Raw genomic sequence first — 20,511 nt, 5'->3', positions numbered from 1 at the left:
TTTCTACCAATAATACAATTTACAAAAGACAAACACAAGAAAGCTCTGTATCTTTTAATTCACTTTATATGCATTCTGAATTCAGTCTGAGAAAACTATTTCCAGACCAGAAATATGCTATATAGCTGATCTAAGAATCACATTGACATCAACTATATAACCCCAGGTTTGAGGGAACTTTACTAGCTCTCATTCACATATCACAAATGTGACCATGACATGGAATATGTGAAGCGGAAAAACCATAAAACTGAATTGCAGTCAAGTACACAAGATGAGAGGATTCAGATCTCAAAACTAATTACTTTTCATTTCAAGCTATTGTGAGAAAACAATGACCGGACAATGAACCAGCACATAGCCATAAGAAACAATTCATTATAAGAGCATGTTGGCATCCTTAGGAAAAATCCCAGAAGAATTCTCACAATTTTGATAACATCAGCCATGCTGCTGTTATAAGAACAAGAAATGAGTCCCATAGCAAATGATCGAATATGAAGCAATTATCATGGACACAGTGTCTCCACTTAACAGCCCACCATACACCAGTTTCATGCATGTACACAAAATAACAAAGGTGCATCAATAAAAGAAATTCCAAGGCATCACCAGCCAAAGACAACAGGCACAAAGGTTCTTTGACCACACTGTATAGTTTCATACCAGATTTTTGTAACCCATATTCACTTACCCTAAACCCACACATTGTCTTAACACTTTTTTTCTACCGGTACATTGCCTTGACACATGACAGGCATGTTGAACCAGTTTTATGCATGCCATAGAATGAGAAAATAATTGCAAGGCATCAACATGAATATAAAACAGGTAGAAAGTTCTCTGGTCAGATTCTTACAAGCCACCCTCAAGCAATTAAAAGGTCATGGTCATATGCAAAAGCCCTAAGCACAAAACAAAGTAACAAGTCATCAAATCATGTCTTTACTCAAAAATCTAAGGTTTACATTAAAGGATAAAAGCCAATTCAGTCAATTAACACAATATACTTCGCAGTGTACCCTAAAAGAACTGAAGACATTGGTACCAATGTACAACAATCAAATCTCAAGCAGAAAAAGGAAGTAACATCAAATACTCGCCATCCATACCTGTATCCCAATCTGCCAATCCACTCAACCTAGACAAATTACAAACTTTAACCCAATAAAACACACACACACACACACACACACACACACACACACAGACAAATTCACATATCTATTGCACGTACATAAAAGAAAAGATGCAAACAGTCTGACTAGAATGTAACAAAACTCACATAACAACATATCGCAGCGAATTCAAATTCGTCAAATATACACAAATATCAATTTTCAAATTGCTTCAACAAGAGTCATAACTCTTAATTAGCAATCGGTACAAACACATAAGCATATCATATATATATATTGAATTCAAAACCCAAGCTGATCGCCTTCCCTATTTTAACCTCTAGCCTTGAGCTCCGCAAGCCTCCTGGAGAGGTCGTCCTCGTCGACCTTCTCGGTTTCCTTGGCCGGCACAGCATGGGCAGCTGGCTGAGGTAGGCCCACCGAAACCTCAAGCCCATAGTCATCGGCGACCTGTTGCATCAAGCTATTGACCTCACCCTCGGGAGTCGAAAGCGAGGTGGAGCCAGCCATGGCGGTCTCCATGAACTCGGCCTGGACCTCCATGTTCACGAACTGCTTCTCGAACGAGTCCATGGTCTCCGACATCTTCTGGAGGTTTCCGGTGGCCAGCGACGATTCGAGTGATTTGACAATATTTCCCATGGACTTATTGATGGTGAACATCTTGGCCTGGGTGTCGAGCCGAGCCACCACAGCGTCGAGCCGGGAAGCGAGCCGGAGATAGTTCATTTGCTCTGTGCGCTTTCGGATCGCGTTCTCGGCGTAGATCCGAGCGCCGTCGACGTTGCCTTTTTCCATGGCCTTCTTGATCTTCAGCTTCTCGGCTTTCTCCTCCTTCTCGCACTTTCTGGATTGGCGCTGAAGCGACTTGGACGTGAATTTCAGCTCCATGATCTGGTTCATCAGCTTCTCGGTGTTTCCCATGGTGGATTTTGGGGATTTGATTTTCTAGGGTTTTGGTTTTAAATCGGAGAAGGGTTCCGTATTTGTGTGTTTTGGACTAGCGATTTACGCGTTCCGCGTCTGTCTCAGAGGGAAGTCAACAAGGCGAAGGTTCCTACTTTTCCTTTGTTGGGCCGCTTTTTTGTGAAGTATCGGATTGTTTTGTTTTAGACCGGACATAAAGAATATGTGACTTGGGCTTACTACTTGCTGTTAAAAACCTAATATGTTTTATTTTTATTTTTTGAGTATAAACGATAGTCTAATTTATAGAGGAGGGGGATTTCTCTCACACACATAACGATGATGTCGTGGGGATTCGAACATGAGACCTTTAGTCTGCAAGTCAATGTCATTTTTCAATGGGCTAGACCCCATTGCCAAAAACCTTGAAAATTATAATTATAAATTTTTTTATCACAAAACGTCACTGAGTTTTGTGAAATTAGTTTTTACACCATATTTGTGAAGTAATGGCCACATATGTGTGTCACATTAGCACACTAATAGAATTTTTAACGGGATTAGACGATATAGACAACATTGATGTGTGTAGAAAAAGGTGGACGACCAAATTGAATGCTAAGAAAAAAAAACCTAAACTTAATAATTTCGCAAGCTTTTGATGTTTTGTGATAAAAGCTCAAAAAACTTATTAGATAAAAATTGATATACATAACCAAACTTTTATTTATGTTTTAAAATTAAAAAAAATGGTAGGGTAGTTTTTCACACCGCTAAACCCAAAAGGAGAACACTTATTTGCAACATCCCCTCCTTCATAAGGAAGAGGGAACAAGGGGAAGTTACCCAAAACTGGTTTCCCCTTTCTTCTTTAACTATTGCAAACAAGTACAAAGAGATCTGCCCATGGAAAAATTAAGACAATCGTTGAAGAGTTCTTGAGTCCTTGATAGACATATCCCCTCACCTATAAGGTTAGTTTGTTTTGCAAATTATTACTGTCCTTTATTTTTTAATCGATCTAATTCTTGGGTTTGCACGTATTCGATTACATAGTTAATTTCGTAAGTGTTAGTAAACACAAGAAAAATAAAAGTAAAAACGGAAAATTGTGAATATGAATAATTTCAATAATGTTCCCGATCCATTCCATTCATGCAAGTAAACATGTCATGTAAAAGAGTAATACTCATAGATAACATCAGTGTCGCTGTCTCTTTCACCATAGATTTTAGTGTTTGTTCTTTCTGATTCTTGGTTTTGTTCCTCGAAGAGTTGGGAACAATGAGACTGATAAAAGAAGAAATCAAAAGATGAACAATAATAAGGCCATGAAGTTTGAGAGCATCGAATAATAAATGTATGAATATTTGCTACTGGACAAGAAAATAATAATGACATAACATTCGTATACCATGTCAAAAACTGCATTAGTTTACCTTTTTAATTGTGTGACATTCAAAATTTCAAAATTTCAAACTCTTCCAAAAATATGTAGACAAATTGGACAGACGGTACCCAAGGTAACATGAGAAATCGTACCGCTTCTCTTTTCCATTCTTCTGCAAACCGCAAAACATAAGGAACCGCCAAATATCAGAGCCCACGTGTCTTCCTCCTTCGATACCATCCTATGTGTCTCTCCCTCGCAACGGCCCGCCCCTAATAGCCGACTGCTCAGCCACCTGTTCTCTCTCTCATCTCTCTCTCTCTCTCTCTCTCTCTCTTCTGCTCTTATCTTCCAAGAACCCACATTTCCAATTCCATTGGGATACATTTATCCGTACGTTTGATAAACCCAGCGTTTCGTTTGATCTGCACAGAGAGCAACATTGGTTCACAATTTATAGACCCATTTAGCAATTTGAGCCGTTTCAACAGAAAAATATTGTCTTTGGTGTTTGCAAGCTTCTGTTGTTCCAAAATACAATTGCCCACTTCACTGTTTGAGCCAGTTTCTGTGAAAGTTTACCTCTTTGGTGGGTTTGGGCATCATTTTGATCTTAAAGACAGAGATCCCTTGGCTGTTTTCAGGTGTCAAAGTTTTTGGTGGGCAGGAAATGAATGTGCTTGAGGAGGAACAAACTGCTTTTGAGATTGGGGTTGTGGTTCCGAAGAGAGATCTGAAGGAAGAAGATAAAGATTCTGACTGTGTGGAGGTGTTGGTAGATGAGTTTAGAAATTTGGGTTTGGTAGTTGAGAGAGTGCATGGCGTTGTTGATGAGTTTATCAAGGTTTGTCCTTCTACTTTTGCTCTTATTTTCCTGCCGTGATTTTTCGTTTGGTTTTTCAGTAATTGATTTATATTACCATACATTGTTTCATGCAATTGGCTCATGAAAATAGATTCTGTGAATAATTTCTGATACGATCTCTCTCTGTATTTATAAATCTTGCTTACTGGGAAATTTTTTTAATTAATCCAAGTGAATCTTTGTATTTTGTACCGATGCATGTAGACAAAAGTCATAATTGAGGTCTTTTTGCTAATGGCAAAAAAGAAATGTTTCCTTTTGTTAAAATTTGTTGTTTCTATTTTTTATTATAAATTGCAAATGAGCACTATACTTGGCAATTTATGATAACCCAGCATTATTCATGTCGTTTTTTGTTTATGCTGAATGAAAATGGTACATACAATTCGGCAATGTTTTGTCTATATGATTTATTGAATTTGGTTGCTGGACCTTAGATTTCTATCTTTCAGTTGGCAGCACCTTTGGAAACACTGGGGAGGGCTGCAGCTGAATTGCATATTAAAAAACGAACTCCTATTGGTAATGATCTTGCAGTTCTATTCCAGTTGGCTTTCAAATTTTATTATTTTTCATTTGAGGTTGTTCTGTATTTTAGATGCTAGTATCTATTAATTTCCACTTCGGTAATACTTAAAAACTAATATGCTGCACTTGGTTTCAGGAATGGATTTAGAATTTGAATGGGAAGAGGTTGATGCTTTTGAGAGACAGCCTGATGGTTCTTTGTTCAGTTGGTGTGAGCGTTTTCGCTGCTATAGGCACATAATATATGGAATTGTAAGTCATTTAACATGTTAGGATCTTATGATGTTCCAATGCCATTTTTTCTTTCCGATGTTTTGGTATACTACTTCTAATAACAGAATGCTTTTGACTTTTATTTTTTTAATTGTAAATTTATATCGTATTAAGGTTATATGTCCATTCAATTTGATTTTACATTACAATTTCATGTTTATCTCCATCCTTTTTTTGTCACTCTTTGGTAGAATACATCCGACCATTTGACCTCTAGTGTTTTGTTTTTCTAAAGTTTGTGCCAGTTGATGTTCAAACAACTGAAACCCTTGGAACATTTTCCCTTATAATTATATTTCTGTGTGCAAATATTCATCCATAAGTTTGTGCCGTTGACAAAGATAGAACTGAAATTTTACAGATTAACAAGAGTCAGTCAAGTGTAACATTAAGATTTGACAGCAAAGAATTCAAATGGGAAGTCGGGGAGTATTTACTTCAGAAATTGGAGTCAGAGAGGATAGTCAAAGAAGTGTTTCCTTTGCATGGTATGTTTACAAATTCACAAAATGTGTGCATCTCTGTTAAACTCTAAATTAAGATGATTTTTGACTGATAGATGAAATAAAAAGGAAGAAGCTCCTTCAGACGTGGGCACTACACTGGTGGGACTTCACAAACCAGCCAATAGATGAGATTTATTCCTATTTTGGAACAAAAGTGAGTTAGTAGCACTAGCAAATTATATTTCTCTCTATTTCCTAACATTAAGCAAGAATTTAATGTCTTTGTAGATTGCCATCTATTTTGCTTTCCTTGGAATGTACACTCGGTGGTTGCTCTTTCCGGCTGCATTTGGGCTTATTTTGCACATGTTTGATTTTGGGTGGGTCATCTTCCTTATTTCTTAATTTCCTTGTTGGCTGTCAACTTATTTTATTTGTGCTGCTTATTGAAACTGACGTATGTTTGCTTAATGTTTTCCTTAGGTCATTGCAATTACTGGTGCTCCCCATTTTCTTCATAAGCATAATATTGTGGGCTATAATGTTTTCCCAGTTCTGGAAACGTAAAAACAATGCCCTTTTAGCCAGGTAACCTTGTTTACAATGAAATTGTCTTGTGGTTATCAGATCCTGCTTATTCATTTTCAGTTATATTTTTACCTTTTCTAACATACTTTACCTCTTTCTCTTTCTTGGTTGTGTGTTTAGATGGAAGATTCGTTACCCAATTAGAGCTGACCTGGGATATAGACAGGGCATGGAGTGGAATTCCTCACAGTCTATTGAAATCGCAAAAAAATGGGGGACTGACAAAACTAAAGAGAGAGAAATGTTCCAAAGAATTGAGTGGTTTGGACGACTCATGAGATTCCGAAATGATGCTATCATTATCTTCAGTATTATATGCCTCCAGTTACCGTTCGAACTAGCTTATGCTCATATTTACGAGGTTATTGGGTCTGATATTATGAAGTAAGACGCTGAGTCCTCTTGCATTCATGTGAATGCATACACTTGCACGTTCATATAATTCTATTTTCATCAATGAAAAATCATTTTTAACATTCCAGAGTTTGTGCTCATATTTTTCTTTTTTATGCATGTTAACTCGGTGCATCAGTTGTGTGTGAGTGCTATTGACAATTGGATGAGAACTATTGCTGAGATTGACTCTGTTCAGGTTGCACACTAGACATAAGATGGAGGAAAATTTTGGGTTTATTGGGTTTTGATGTAATGGGTCTTTAGAGTTTGTATCTGCTGCTGCACTTGTCCTCGTGCTTAGAAACTTTGGACAAGGAGAGGGAAAGTCGAATTAGAAATATTAAGTCAAACAGAAACCCAATTTAAGGGCACAACCAATTCTGATCTGTAACGTTTGTTTAGACACAGCATTCATTCTTTTTCCTATGTATTAATTCTTTGGAATTATAGCGTGAAAATGACACTTATCCTTTCTTTCTTTTTTCAGGATTGGGTTGACTACCATTTATCTTTTTGCCATTCAGTTCTTTACACAGATTGGGGGCAAGATCTCCGTCAAGCTCATTAAGTATGAAAATAATGAAAACACAGAAAAAAAAGCTGACAGCTTGGTCTACAAGGTGTGTTAAGTGGAGATCGATCCCTAGCGTCTTTTTTAATCTTTTTTGGAGGAGTTTTCTACACTTCAAAGTTCAAGGACTTATTTCGTGTTTTAATTTATTTTGCAGGTGTTTGGTCTTTATTTCATGCAGTCGTATATAGGGGTTTTCTACCATGCCCTTTTGCACCGCAACTTTTCAACACTCCGCAAAGTCTTGATTCAACGCCTCCTTGTGTCTCAGGTAAATTGAGTTCTATTTTATTCACTGTTTTGCTTGTTTGTACCTCTCTTCTCATGCTCATGAATTGGTCTATGCTTTCCAGGTGTTGGAAAACTTGTTGGAAAATACTTTGCCATATCTCAAGTACAGTTATAAGAAATATAGAGTTCGGTAAGCCTATACTATGTTTTATCTTCTGGACTCTTATGTTTTGGGGTGATTTTAAGTTTATCTGAACATGACCTTATCTGCCATTCTGATTTCAAGAAGCAAGAAAAAACGTGAAAAAGGTTCATCAACTGGGAAGATCCAGTTTGCTTCTAGGGTAGAAAAAGAGTACCTGAAGCCTTCTTATTCCGCAAGCATTGGCATGGAACTTGAAGATGGGTTGTTTGATGGTAATATGTCAATTATGTCCGGTGTTTATAAAATTTGCATTTTCCTCCTTAGTTTCAAGTAATCATGAGAATTCTTGTATGTTTCTTTATTCTCTGCTGATTGGCACTGTGGTTTGACCTGCAGACTTTCTGGAGGTTGCATTGCAGTTTGGAATGATAATGATGTTTGCTTGTGCATTCCCCCTTGCTTTCGCTTTTGCAACTTTGGTAAATTATGCTTTATGGTTGTTTATGTTTTGAAGTTCTTTATGCTTTGTATTATTTTGTATTCTAATGTTCGAGTTCCACTTTTCACAGAACAACATCACCGAAATTAGGGCAGATGCATTGAAGCTTCTTGCCATGTTGAGAAGACCGACTCCTCGTTTTTCCACAACAATTGGAGCTTGGCTGAACATATTTCAGGTACTTATGGTTTATGGTTATGTATTGTGAAGAAAATATAGAATTCATATAGCTCAACCTTAAATTCTGGAAAGTTTAGAATTGATTGATTAGGTAAAGAGACAAATTTGTTGGGAGCTGTATTAGATTTGCTTTCTTCTCTGCAGTAACTATAAAACAAGGGAGAGAAGTGGAGGGTTGACTATGTGTTCCATTTACTCTCTTATCGTCATCTTCCTAATGTCAGGTTGTCTGCAATTTGTAGTTTCTCGTCGTTATGTCTATATGCACCAACTGTGCGCTTCTAGTATGGTTATATGATGAAGAGGGCAAATGGAAGATAGAGCCTGGCCTGGCTGCAATTCTGGTTATGGAACATGTCCTCTTGTTGATTAAGTTTGGATTCTCCCGCTTTGTTCCCGAGGTGATTTAAATCCCATCCTTGTGAACGCTTACTCCAAATTTACATAATCTCTTGTTATTATAACATGTAATGGTTAAAAGGAAGATGCTGATCGTTATATTATCATAAAACTTTCTTGCAGGAACCCGCTTGGGTGAAGGCGGACCGTGTGAAAGATGCAGCAAAGGCTGAGAACATGTGCTCTAAACAGCTTTTGAGGAGCATTTCTGGTGAGAGGGCGACATTTGGTGAACTTAAAAAGTCACAATAAGGTCAGGGAGTTGAGGTTTTATCGTTGCCATCTTCTCATAAGTTAGAAACTAAGCCACAAATAGGCTTTCTAGAGTTGAGCTGCAGTAGCTCAAAAATTTTGGTTTCGTTTTTGTTTGTTCTTTTGGTGTGTTGTAATGGTTTTGTAAGTAGATGTATAGTACTGGCCATAATTTCTTTTTCCTTGATGGTTTAAACTCCAATTTCAACTAAATATAACAGAAATGTGCAAAAAAATTGTTTTTGCCTTTTGTGAGTATTAACAAAATAGCATGCAATTTGGATACCTGGCTTGGCACAAGCCTTATTTTGGATGGAAAAATCAACTATTTACATCATTGGGCACATTTACATACAAGGATCGATCAATCAATCAATCAATCAATCATTTCTTAATCTCCTATGTACGTTTATCAGCATGGAAAATTGAGTTACAATTCAAGTAACTCCATCATTTTGATCTTCACTATGTTCAAAGCACAACTACTTCCTTTAGGCACTTACAGTTAGGCCTGTGATCAGTCAGCCACGAGTGCCTCCGAAGCGGCCGCTGACTTGGCGGGCATAAGCAACAACAGCTTTAGCCCATCTCCTGATCCCAGATTTCAACTTCTCCGAATCCATGTCATTGAGTGATTTTCCTTGTTCTGTTGAAATCTCCATGAAAGAAAAACATCGATCAAACCGACCGCGCTTGGCTGTAACTACATCGCCGCTGTTCCCACCGTTGTTTAGAGAATGACTCTTCTTAGTCTTCTTCGCAGATGCACCACCCTTCCCAGCTCCGCCGTTGTTGAGAGAGAGACTCTTCTTGACAGACATGGCTTCTGGGTTCTGTTGGCTGAGAAATGAGTGGTTGAAAAGTAATGCAGTAGTTGCTAGAAAATCAGCAAGCTGGTCTAATTTATAGGAGATAGAGAATTGTATTAAGGCAAGTAATTAACATTCGTGTTCTAAAATCTAATGCGTATGAAATCCATTGACTAAGACTCTTTCAAAATATTCCATTGATAGCGTCCACCAAAGTTAACCTTTAGTGGTTTTAACATATAAATCTGTTCATCTTTTTAACCATGGGGTGCAGCTGAGATGAGATATTAGCACATGCCTAAAAGATTAATTAGTTAAAAATCTTCCCGGCAAAAAACACTGACCATAAAATTGTAATGTTGACTTTGATTTTTTTTTTTTATAATAGAACTGGTCACGGTTCTTTGCACGATTGGATTTGAGGGGTTTCTTGAAATAAAGAACTTCTTCTTGTATATAAAACTTGCTCACCAAGTTTTGTCCATAGTTTAATTGTCTCACCAAAAAACAACAACAATATATATATATATATATTTTTTTTCCAAGACCTTAACCTGCTACTGTAGGCATGTGACAGGCTAATGAGTAATATTCCCAATCTGGTGGCAAAAGTCTGTGTAGTTTGCTGATGTGATTGTTCTTTTTTTTTTTTAAGTTGGGCTAAGAGCATTTACAATCATGCTTCCTATTTTTTAGTTAAAATTTAGCACAAAATACATAAAAACTATTTTAGGAGCTGTCTATAAAATTTGAACTCCAATTATACTCTCTAGTTTAGGGAGTTGTAAATACTATAATTAACATTAATTAAAAGTTTAAAGTATGCATAAAATAAAGCAGCATTAAATTATAGAGAGACACTAGGAATTTTTTTTTCTCTCCTCATATTTATGAGCTCCTAGAAATCTTTATATTTTAGGAGGTGGATAGGGAGCATGATTGGAGTTGTATTTTTCCAATTCCTCCCTAAAATTTGTCTAAGGAAGTGGTTTAGGGAGCCCATTTTGAATGGATGCTCTAATATTTTTATTAAACAATAAATTATTGGTGGGCTATTGAGTAAGTTCAAAGCAAAATTAGTCCTAAGGTCTTGGAAAGTTTCCCCCATCATTGTTGCAAGGAATATAACTTTGGCCAAAAGTCATTTTTAGTCCCTATAGTTTGACACTTTAACCACTTTTGACCCTATAGTTTTATATTTGTAACAATTTAAGGATATATTAAAATTTCCGTCAAATTCTTGAAGGGAGCAACAACATGCCCCTCACATGGAAGGGCAATTGTGTTAGCCTAGAGCCCCATGTAAAATCTTGTCTCTACCTCTTTCCCAGGGCGCGTGAAATTGACCATTTTGAAGCAAATTAGGATTAGGGCTCCTAAAAATATCGGCTGTTGTTTCCGTAAAGAAGCAACAACGATGGTGAAGTAGACATGTGAAATCAATGGAGGCTTCAATAATCCAAGTGAACTTGTAATCTTTAAAGGTACAGTTTTCTATGCGAAATTGTTTTATAACTTTTATTCGACTTTTCAATGCATATAAGTGGGTTCCAATGCTTTTGTTTATTCCATTCTTTTGTGGCCTTGTTTTTTTGTTTTTTTTATTCGAAAGGCCTTGTTTTGTTATGTAACTTTGGGTTTGGAAAGTTATTGCTCTGTTGTTTTGTTCTTAATTTGTAAGGAGAGAGAAAGGGATGGAGGAGATAGAGATTGATTAAGTGTTGGGAATTTGGGATAGTGAAGGATGGAGGATTTTTGAGGTTTTGGTTGCCCATTTTTGACCCTGGGAAAGAGGTAGAGACTAACTTTTAGCATGGGGTTTTGGTCTGACAAAATTACCCCTACACGTGAGTAGCACGTGGTTGTTCTGTTAAAGAAATTGATAGAAATTTTATCTTGTCCTTGAATTACTATAAATATGAAACTACATGATCAAAAGTGACAAAATTGAAACTATAAGGTCAAAAGTAATTAAAGTGCCAAACTACAGAGACCAAAAGTGACTTTTGGCTTAAAACTTTCCACAATAATTGAACTCTTATTGTAGGAAAATAAAAGCTCATTTGGATTAAAAACCACACCTTCTTTCTTTTATTGTTTTATTTTTTTATTTATAATCAAACCCAAGTTTTTTTCTATTATTATTTAAAGGAAGAGGAATGTTATCACTTAAGTTAATATACTTAGGGCCCATTTGAGAGTGCTTCTGGAAGAGCTGAAAGCACTTTTTGACAGCCAAAAGCTCTTTTGACCGCATTTGACAAAAAAGTTTAGAAGTGCTTATGGGTCATAGAAATGTTTTCTAAAGAAGCACATGCCTTGTGCTTCTTATTTAGGAAGTACTCCCAAGTGCTTTTGATTTCTTATGAAAATTTCAACATCTTTATAATAAAAGCGCTTTTACTATAAGCGATTATTGGCAGAAGTGATTCCTAAAGAAGCAGTCACACCACAAAGAAAACAAAGACTAGTCCCTTGTAACTAATTGTAAAACAAAACTAATCCTTACAACGCAACCGTCAACTTTTTTTACCTGAGTTTTGAAAATAACGTGTGTAACTCATTTTACAGATGAGAAAGAACTCACTTAGCTTGAGTCGAATAAAGATTCAAACATATATTTTTATTACAGAACTAATCAAATAAAGAGTCGACAAGTAGATGAATAATTGTTGAGTGAGGTTACTACAGTGGTTGTGTCCCTCCTCCTTCCCCCTGCTTTCTTGGCACATGATTTCTTTTCTCCAAATGTAACCCAAAAAAAAGTAGACAGATAATTGGGCTAAGTTGACGCAAGTGATAAGACCCTCTTCACTTAAAATTCAGGCCTTCCGAAATGGGCTTGTAAACAAACCCATAAAAATAAACCAACCCAGAAAAGAAACCAAAAAAATTGTGTGGGGTCAGGTTCCAAGCTGGCGGCTGAGTAGGAAATAGGAACCTTTCAATGTGACGCAAACTGTCCACCCATATATATTTAAGGCACAACAAAGTCCTCTCCTTCAACTTCTCTCCCTCGTTTAAAGATTCCATTTTTACGTTAATTAGACCCAGTTGAAAATTTCTACGCTTTCTGAAACTTCCTCCTCATCGATCAACCCAGTCATGATCCCTGAATAGTAATTTCTCTCTCGCTCTCTCTCTCTCTCTCTCTCTCTCATGAACAATTGCATGCATGTCTACATGTTATCACCTTTTTTGTCATAGCTTAGTTTCTGTGTGATTGTTTTATGGCTGTTGATAATGTTAACCCTGTTCAATTTGATTGGATTTGGATTTTGGTCAAACCCAGAAAATTTTGTTTTTGTTTTTGTTTTTATTGAAGGGTTTTTTTATTTTCAACTTTTGGGTATGTGGGATGGCTTTTGATTTGGCCATTTGATTAGAAATTGTTTGTTTAGCACAATTGTTTAGTAGTATCTTAAAAAACTGGAAGAAAATTCTTACGAAAATCAATTTTGTGGATCCTTTTTTTGGGGATCACATTTCATTTCAAGAAGCTACCTGCAATTTTGATTGTAGTGAATACAAAAGCTGTAAAAACAATGTATGAGATCCATGGACTCTGGTAAATAAGATGAATATGTTAGTCATGCTTTTGAAATGATGATTCTTTCTGCTGTGGCTTGGTGTTTTCTTAGGCACCTATAATCTCCTTGAGTTATTTGGATGATATGCTGCCATGGAATTCATATCTTTGCTGCCTGTATAATTTTGTCTCAATTTGAAAAAAACATTCATTAGATATGCAGGGCATAGTTGTTGACATATTCTGACAGAGTAGGTGTTTTTGCTAATAAGATTTGATGATATGTTAATGTTTTATTTTAGTTATTTCCCCGTAGTTACCGTACCAAAGCATAAAGTCTGAGGTTCTAATTAGTTATTTTCCTCCATTTTGCAGTGACTATCTTTTCAAACTTTTGCTCATTGGAGATTCCGGTGTGGGCAAGTCATGCCTTCTACTGAGATTTGCGGTAAAAGTTCAACAATATTATATATAGGATGATGGTTTTCTTTTTGCCACGCTTCTCTTATACACACATTAAATTCTTATACCTTCTCCCTCAGTCATCTCTTTGTATTCATCCTAAATTTTAATCATAACTATTTTGTAACACGCGATACATAAATGTATGCTTGTGATCTGAGTTGATTGAGCCAAATGCTGATGTCTGATTTTCTTTGATCTTTTATTGACAATTCCACTCTCACCTTGTGTAGGATGATTCTTACATTGACAGCTACATAAGTACCATTGGTGTTGACTTTGTAAGTACAGTGGCATAATATAGCACTTCTGATGTTTGGTTATTTTGATGTCATGGCAGTGATCTCATCTCTTTGTTTCCTCTATTTAGAAAATTCGAACTGTGGAGCAGGATGGGAAAGTTGTCAAACTTCAAATAGTAAGTATATTTTTTATTAAGGCTGGATTGGAATCGAAGTTCCTTAGCTGAAAAAATATGAAATCTCCATTTCTTCTGAATAGTGGGACACTGCTGGTCAAGAACGTTTCAGAACGATTACAAGCAGCTACTACCGTGGTGCCCATGGCATCATCGTAAGTATTAATTCACCTCTTTGTAAGGTAGATTTTTGGTCATGCAAGCTTTTCATAGGATGATCTTCATGAATGTGGTTTTTGAAATTATTTGCTAGCTTGTCTATGACGTGACGGACCAAGAAAGCTTCAACAATGTCAAGACCTGGCTGCAAGAAATTGATAAATTTGCGGTTGGAAATGTGAACAAGCTCTTGGTTGGAAACAAGAGTGACTTAGCTGGCAAGAAAGTGGTCTCTTCTGAAGCTAGCAAGGTATCTTAGCTGCTAATTAATCTTATTTTGTTATCATGTCGTGATGAGTTAAATAAGCATGCACCATTGATCAACTTTACGTATTCAAACTTTATGTTGTTCACATTCTTCTTACCCCAAAACCCCACTGTTTTTAAAAGGCATTTGCAGATGAGCTAGGAATTCCATTCTTGGAAACCAGTGCCAAAAATTCGACTAATGTAGAGCAGGCATTCATGACTATGGTTGCAGAGATAAAGAACAGGTGAGTTCATCTCCATGTTACTTTTTTCATATTTCTGATTGATAAGGGCATTTCAGATCAAGAGTTTAGTAAGATAAATCTGTGATCTGTAGTACTGGAACAACTGCAATGGTAAAACATCAGTATTTTTATACAGCATCGGTAAATATTTTTTTCTTCGGGTTGCAGGATAGCTACCCAACCAATGAGTGCCAACAAACCATCCACTGTGCATATGCGTGGACAGCCAGTCGTCCAAAAGACCACCTGCTGCTCATCTTGATTTATCAGCGAAGATAAGATGAATGTGTTCTTGATGGTGGTGGGAAGCTTGCAGAAACATGTGGTTTTGCAATGGACCCTTATTTGACTGCAAGCCTCCTTATAATATGTACAGCAGATTGTCATGATACTTGGCTCCCCATTCATTCGTTGGTTTAGAAAGTCAAGAAATTATTCGAATAATAATATAGTCAACGAATCTTTAACAATTGTATGTCATATTATCACTGTTCATTTTTAAATTTATCTATATTTGATTTGATCAGTTACATTTTCTTTATTCAAAACTGAACTGGTTTGTTTGGACATGGTGATTTGTTGTTCTGAGAACCTCTAATGTCCTCCGGTCAGGAGTTTTTGCTGTTGGGCATATACAAAATTACCATATGAAAATTAACGGAGTATTTTGATTGGTTATCGATTAGTTGGTTGTTAGTGTCCATGCCGAAATTTTGCTAAATGATTGGTCGAATTTTTTTTTTTCATATCCAGGAATATTTTGCAAAACAAACTGAATAAAATCCCCAAAATCCGAATACATAGTTTTCAAGGACGATCCAATCAAATCCAAAATCATGAAAAGAACACTAGTGTATCAGCCCCCTATAACTCACTTCCTGCCATAGACTCTAACAGCTTGCCTGTTCCTCTTCTTGATACCAGACTTGGCAACCTTGAGGCTCTTGTGAACAAGACTCAACCTTGCGAGGGCTGCTTTTTGAAGATCTGGCCTGTAGTGGTTATCTGCCACCTGCAATGAGGGATACAAAATGAATAACAGAGAAACAACAAAAGGGAAAACCTAGACAAGGCAAATATAGATTCATGCAATCAATACAATACAAATACATTATCATCCTTGAAGGATACCAACATATGCGGGACCAACAATAAAAAAAACTAAACCCTAAAAACACAATGCGTGCAAGCGTAACAAGAACATTTCATCGAAGAAACCATTATAAATAGTGTATCATACATGTTAAGGCTCATCACTGAAATATAAACCTACCAAGTATTTTCTTAAAAAAATAATCATTCAAATCCTTGAGATAAACCAATTTCAGATTTTGACCAGAAAAATAGTGAAGGTTACCTACATATAAGAGATTAACAAGGAGAACCCAATCTAAAGAAGACAATGGATGCTCAGAAGCCAAGCGTAACAAGAGTATTTCACTGAAGAAACCATTACACAAATGATCCTTCTTACATGTTAAAGGCTCATCACTGCAGCACAAACCTACAAACTTCTTAGTAAAATAATCATTCAGATCCTTGAAAAAGCATGAAGCTTACCTACATATAAGAGATTAAAAAAGAGAACCTAATCTAATAAAAAAGACTATTCCTACTCCGCTATACTGAGGGATATGGCTGCTGCTGTGATTTGAAGTGTTTTTTTCGCATCTTGTGTTCTTTGGGTCTTTCTGTGTGTAGCAGTCTCTGTGTAGTTTGGCTGGTGTCTTTGTTTTTTTAGTCTGTTTTTTCTGTTGTTGTTCGTTTGGCTTGTGGATGCCTTATCCACTTGTGTGTTCCTTTTCGTTTCTTTCAATAAATTTCGTTTCTATTAAAAAAAACAAAGAGAACCTAATCTAATAAAAAAAGACAATGCACGCTCAGAAACTAAGTGTAACAAGAGTATTTCACTGAAGAAACCACTACAAAAATGATCCTTTAACTGCAGTAGAAACCTCCAAGTATCTTCTTAGAAAAGTAATCATTCAGATTCTTGAGATAAACCCTATTTCAGATTTTTCCAACAAAAGGCATGAAGCTTACTTACATCTAAGAGATTAACAAAGAGAAACCCATCTAATTAAAAGGACAATAAACGCTCAGAAGCGTAACAAGAATATTTCACTGAAGATATCATTATAAATGATTCTTCTAACATGACATGTTAAGGCTTATCACCAAAGCATAAACCTACAAGTATCTTCTAACATGTTAAGGATCACCAATGCAACAAAAACTTGCAAGCATGTTCTTAGTAAAATAATCATTCGGCAGAGCAAAGCTTCAAACTTTATTTACCTGGTTTGCGACTGCCTTGGCCATCCTGCGAAACTCCTGTTTCATCACAGACTTATGGAGCAAAGCAGCAGGTTTGTTCTGCTTCTTGGTCTTAGTTGTTGCCAACAACACAGATTGATCTTTACCCACAGCCTCAATGGTCACAGTTTTCTTATTTGCCAGCCCTGATCGAAAACCACCTCAATTAAAAAACAAACTCAAACAGAAAGCAAACAAAATGGGATGTAGAGAAATGTACCAGAGTGCTTGTAGGTGTTGAGATTGAGGAGATTGTTGGGCTCCTTGCTGAACCGCACACCGGCGTGGCTTCTCCCGAACTCCTTCACCAGAAAAGAGTTGTTCCTCTTCACTATCTCCCAGATCAGTTGCCCTGGCACCGTCGCCATCTCCCAGATTTTGCTTTTGCTGCTCAGATTGGGGGTTTAGGGTATAGGGGGAGAGGAGATTGGGGGTTTAATATTAACCTTTTATATGTATGCTGAAACCCTAATTCATTTATTCTTTGGACCCGAGGGATATCATTTATTTTCACATATTACGCTTATGTCCTCTATTGTGTTGTTGACCGGGTTTGTATTGGGCTGATTATAATTGGGTCGGATAAGTCGAGGAATCGTTGAATTATATATTGCATCTGATCACCAATGGGTAAGAGCATTTCCAGCAGCTGACTTCAGCCCGGGTAGGACAGGGCCCAATCCCAGGTCAGAGCTTCCAGTGGGCAAAGCTTGCCAGGGCAAGCTGTGGGTCTCACGTAATCAGGCCAGCCCGCAGGCCAAATCAGCCTGACCTTGAGCCCAAAGGCAGCTGACATCATGACTGACGCCAACGCTCAGGTTTTAAAAAGATTTACCGTTGGCACGTGCGTTAAAAAAAATTTGAATTACCGCGCGCTGACGCCAGGCTGGAGTCAGCCCTGACGTCCACCAACGGTAACACGCCACGTGGCGTGTTCTGGTCGCTCCAATCGTTTTTTCCCTCAAATTCAACGGCTGCCCTTTTTTTAGGCTTAAAAAAATGAAAAAAAATTCAATTTTTTTTTTACAAATTACCAAAAAATTATGGAATTTTTATCTATAAATACCTACCAAATCCTCATACATTTTCTTCTCCTTCTATTATTTTTCACTTTCTACACAAAATTTTCTTCACTTTCAATTTTCATTTTTATTCACCATCTTATGGCATCTTCCATCGAAGGCGGAGGGACTTGCACAACCATGGAAGATGTTCTGTTGTGTGAGTCTTGGGTCCAAGTTGGTCATTGTCCGATTATGGGCAATGAGATGAAATTCTGTCATATGTGGAAAAATCTTATCCGAAAATCTTATCTGTGAATTTTATGCGAAAAATTCATTCGAATTATAAGATATGAATTTTATAATAAATATTAACACGTGGGAACTGAAAATCTTCTCCAAATTAATTGTTTAGGTAGGAAAAAAAAAATTAAAAGTGAATAGTATTTGCCCTTTACCATGACAATAGGTGGAAACACACCTTACACCGGGCCCACCAAAAACACCTCCTTAGGAGGGGACTACTAATCCCATGTGGAAAGGGAGGATTAGCTAGTCCCAATGCTCACCAATGTATAAAATGCATATATTATATTGTAAAATTAATAACATATATTATTATTATTAAACTTACTTACACATATACTATAATGTACATATATACATGTATATACACATAAATATATCATATATGTATGTATGTATATATATACATACACATATACATATATAATATATATAATATACATATACATATATACATGTATATTATTATTATAATATACTCATATACACATATACATATTAATATTATAATAATAGCATACTCGTATGTATGTAATATATATTATATATTATAATACATATATATATATATACGTATATATACATATATGTGTATATATATTATACCCATGTATGTATTATAGTATACATATACACACATCTATACACATATACATTATATATGTATTATATATATTGTAATATACATATATACATGTATATATATATATATATATATATATTTATATTATAAAATACATATATATATATATATGTATTATACCCATGTATATATTATAATATACATGTATACACATATACATTATATATGTATTATATATATTGTAATATACATATATACATTTATATATATATATATATATATATAATATACATGGGTATAATACATACATATATATAATATGTATGTATTATATAGTATATTATATATATATATATAATATACATGGGTATAATACATACATATATATATATATATATATGTATTTTATAATATAATATATATATATGTGTATTTTATAATATATATATATACATGTATATACATGTATGTGTACATATATATATATACAATCCTGATCTCTTGGACCACAGGAGTCCAAGAAATTATGGTCACCTATCGTTGGATATTAATCCAATGGTTCAAAAAAAGTTTCTTAAAAGGAGTGCAAGAATGAGTGAACCGTTGAATTTACATCCAACGGTGAGTGACCACAAATCTCTTGGACCCCTGTGGTCCAAGAGATCAGGACTATATATATATATATATATGTTTATATTATTTATAATATACATATATACATGTATATACACATACATGTCACATATATTATAAAATACATATGTACACATACATATATACATATTCATAGATAGTTTTGAAAAATTTATATATATAGTCCTAGTCCAAGCGTACACCAAACGCAGGATAAGTGTTATCCAACTAACCAAGCCAAGCCAAGCCAAGCCAAGATAGTCCCTAAGCATAATCTATGCCAAGACAGTCATGTGTACCAAACGAGCCCTAAAGGAATTTGAATTTGGAACATCATCTAACATTTGAAAGAAAAATGCAATTGCGTCAAGAGCTAGTTGATCTACATGTTGCCTCTGTATTGACAAACTGTACATTCATAAATTAAATTCATGACTAATGATTCAAGTTAAGCTCAAGTAGGTCCATATCAAAATAACGGATTGAGATTGGATGATCTGACAAAATAATGAACGTGGTCGGGCAAGTGTCCTCTTCCAAGAAAGGGGACTTCCTTGGCATGATTGACTTCAAAGTGATAAAAATTCGTACTAAAATTTCATGGAAATGTTCATTCTTCTTAATTGGCAAATCACAATTTGACATATATGTAGATATTTTTCTTCGTTTCCTTTTAGTGAGCTATTTTTTGCATAAAACAAGGCCCGAAAGAACAGCTTCCTGTTGCTAGTTTCTTCTTCTAGTTTCCATTCTTCCAGGATATCAAGAAGGTTAGGAGATTCTGTTGGGTTCCAAGAGAGGCCACACAAAATGCTGTAGGTTCCTACTAGGGTTTATGACACATGCGAACTAGCTCTTTAGGGTTTTGATGTTAACTTGAAATTAATATAGACAGTCCAAAATTATCCATGTTGTGGGATGTGGTAGACTTGTAGCGGTAGGTAAGGTAACGTGGTCATGTGATTATTTTCTTATTTTGCAGAACAATATCTC

At 35.8% G+C, this 20,511-nt stretch overlaps 5 protein-coding genes and 4 non-coding genes across 12 annotated transcripts; 2 read left to right on the top strand and 7 right to left on the bottom strand.

The window, feature by feature from the left end:
* Nucleotides 1-1,261: 1,261 nt before the first annotated feature.
* VPS46.2 (SNF7 family protein) lies at nt 1,262-2,212 on the bottom strand. The gene has a single exon (XM_021973968.2). It carries the CDS (start codon nt 2,061-2,063, stop codon nt 1,452-1,454), a length of 612 nt encoding a protein of 203 aa, XP_021829660.1. The 5' UTR covers nt 2,064-2,212; the 3' UTR covers nt 1,262-1,451.
* Nucleotides 2,213-3,714: 1,502 nt separating this feature from the next.
* On the top strand, nt 3,715-9,055 carry LOC110769880 (anoctamin-like protein). 4 transcript variants are annotated; one of them, XM_021973925.2, is made up of 16 exons: nt 3,715-4,279; nt 4,753-4,822; nt 4,965-5,080; nt 5,463-5,589; nt 5,661-5,761; nt 5,836-5,927; nt 6,031-6,135; nt 6,256-6,519; nt 7,019-7,151; nt 7,260-7,373; nt 7,456-7,523; nt 7,620-7,750; nt 7,875-7,957; nt 8,048-8,155; nt 8,400-8,558; nt 8,680-9,055. In XM_021973925.2, exons 1-16 carry the CDS (start codon nt 4,106-4,108, stop codon nt 8,806-8,808), a joined length of 1,974 nt encoding a protein of 657 aa, XP_021829617.2. In that variant the 5' UTR covers nt 3,715-4,105; the 3' UTR covers nt 8,809-9,055. The 4 variants fall into 4 exon arrangements, with proteins under 4 accessions (XP_021829617.2, XP_021829618.2, XP_021829620.2 ...); XM_021973926.2 differs by having other exon boundaries at nt 3,853-4,279; nt 7,623-7,750; XM_021973928.2 differs by lacking the exon at nt 8,680-9,055 and having other exon boundaries at nt 3,853-4,279; nt 8,382-8,513.
* A 25-nt stretch (nt 9,056-9,080) lies between these two features.
* LOC110769883 (uncharacterized) lies at nt 9,081-9,701 on the bottom strand. The gene has a single exon (XM_021973934.2). It carries the CDS (start codon nt 9,627-9,629, stop codon nt 9,330-9,332), a length of 300 nt encoding a protein of 99 aa, XP_021829626.1. The 5' UTR covers nt 9,630-9,701; the 3' UTR covers nt 9,081-9,329.
* Nucleotides 9,702-12,598: 2,897 nt separating this feature from the next.
* Nucleotides 12,599-15,205, top strand: LOC110769881 (GTP-binding protein YPTM2). The gene is made up of 8 exons (XM_021973932.2): nt 12,599-12,736; nt 13,522-13,594; nt 13,842-13,889; nt 13,979-14,026; nt 14,110-14,181; nt 14,280-14,435; nt 14,576-14,679; nt 14,848-15,205. Exons 1-8 carry the CDS (start codon nt 12,723-12,725, stop codon nt 14,939-14,941), a joined length of 609 nt encoding a protein of 202 aa, XP_021829624.1. The 5' UTR covers nt 12,599-12,722; the 3' UTR covers nt 14,942-15,205.
* Nucleotides 15,206-15,437: 232 nt separating this feature from the next.
* LOC110769882 (large ribosomal subunit protein eL28y) lies at nt 15,438-17,432 on the bottom strand. Its single transcript, XM_021973933.2, has 3 exons — nt 17,216-17,432; nt 16,978-17,141; nt 15,438-15,691 (listed from the first exon to the last, which is right to left on the bottom strand). The coding sequence occupies exons 1-3, from the start codon at nt 17,361-17,363 to the stop codon at nt 15,551-15,553; spliced, it is 453 nt and encodes a 150-aa protein (XP_021829625.2). The 5' UTR covers nt 17,364-17,432; the 3' UTR covers nt 15,438-15,550.
* LOC148295464 (small nucleolar RNA R24) lies at nt 15,853-15,942 on the bottom strand. The gene has a single exon (XR_015834963.1). It is a non-coding gene; the product is annotated as a small nucleolar RNA R24 (small nucleolar RNA).
* LOC148295463 (small nucleolar RNA R24) lies at nt 16,085-16,177 on the bottom strand. Its single transcript, XR_015834962.1, has one exon. It is a non-coding gene; the product is annotated as a small nucleolar RNA R24 (small nucleolar RNA).
* Nucleotides 16,555-16,628, bottom strand: LOC148295462 (small nucleolar RNA R24). The gene has a single exon (XR_015834965.1). It is a non-coding gene; the product is annotated as a small nucleolar RNA R24 (small nucleolar RNA).
* Nucleotides 16,774-16,866, bottom strand: LOC148295461 (small nucleolar RNA R24). The gene has a single exon (XR_015834964.1). It is a non-coding gene; the product is annotated as a small nucleolar RNA R24 (small nucleolar RNA).
* Nucleotides 17,433-20,511: the final 3,079 nt, after the last annotated feature.

This window comes from Prunus avium, chromosome 3, assembly GCF_965620075.1.
Source record: "Prunus avium chromosome 3, drPruAviu1.hap1.1, whole genome shotgun sequence".
In the NCBI taxonomy this organism is placed as follows: Eukaryota; Viridiplantae; Streptophyta; class Magnoliopsida; order Rosales; family Rosaceae; genus Prunus; species Prunus avium.
The sequence above is the reverse complement of the archived record's forward strand: the minus strand, read 5'-3'. Positions and strand labels throughout refer to the sequence as shown.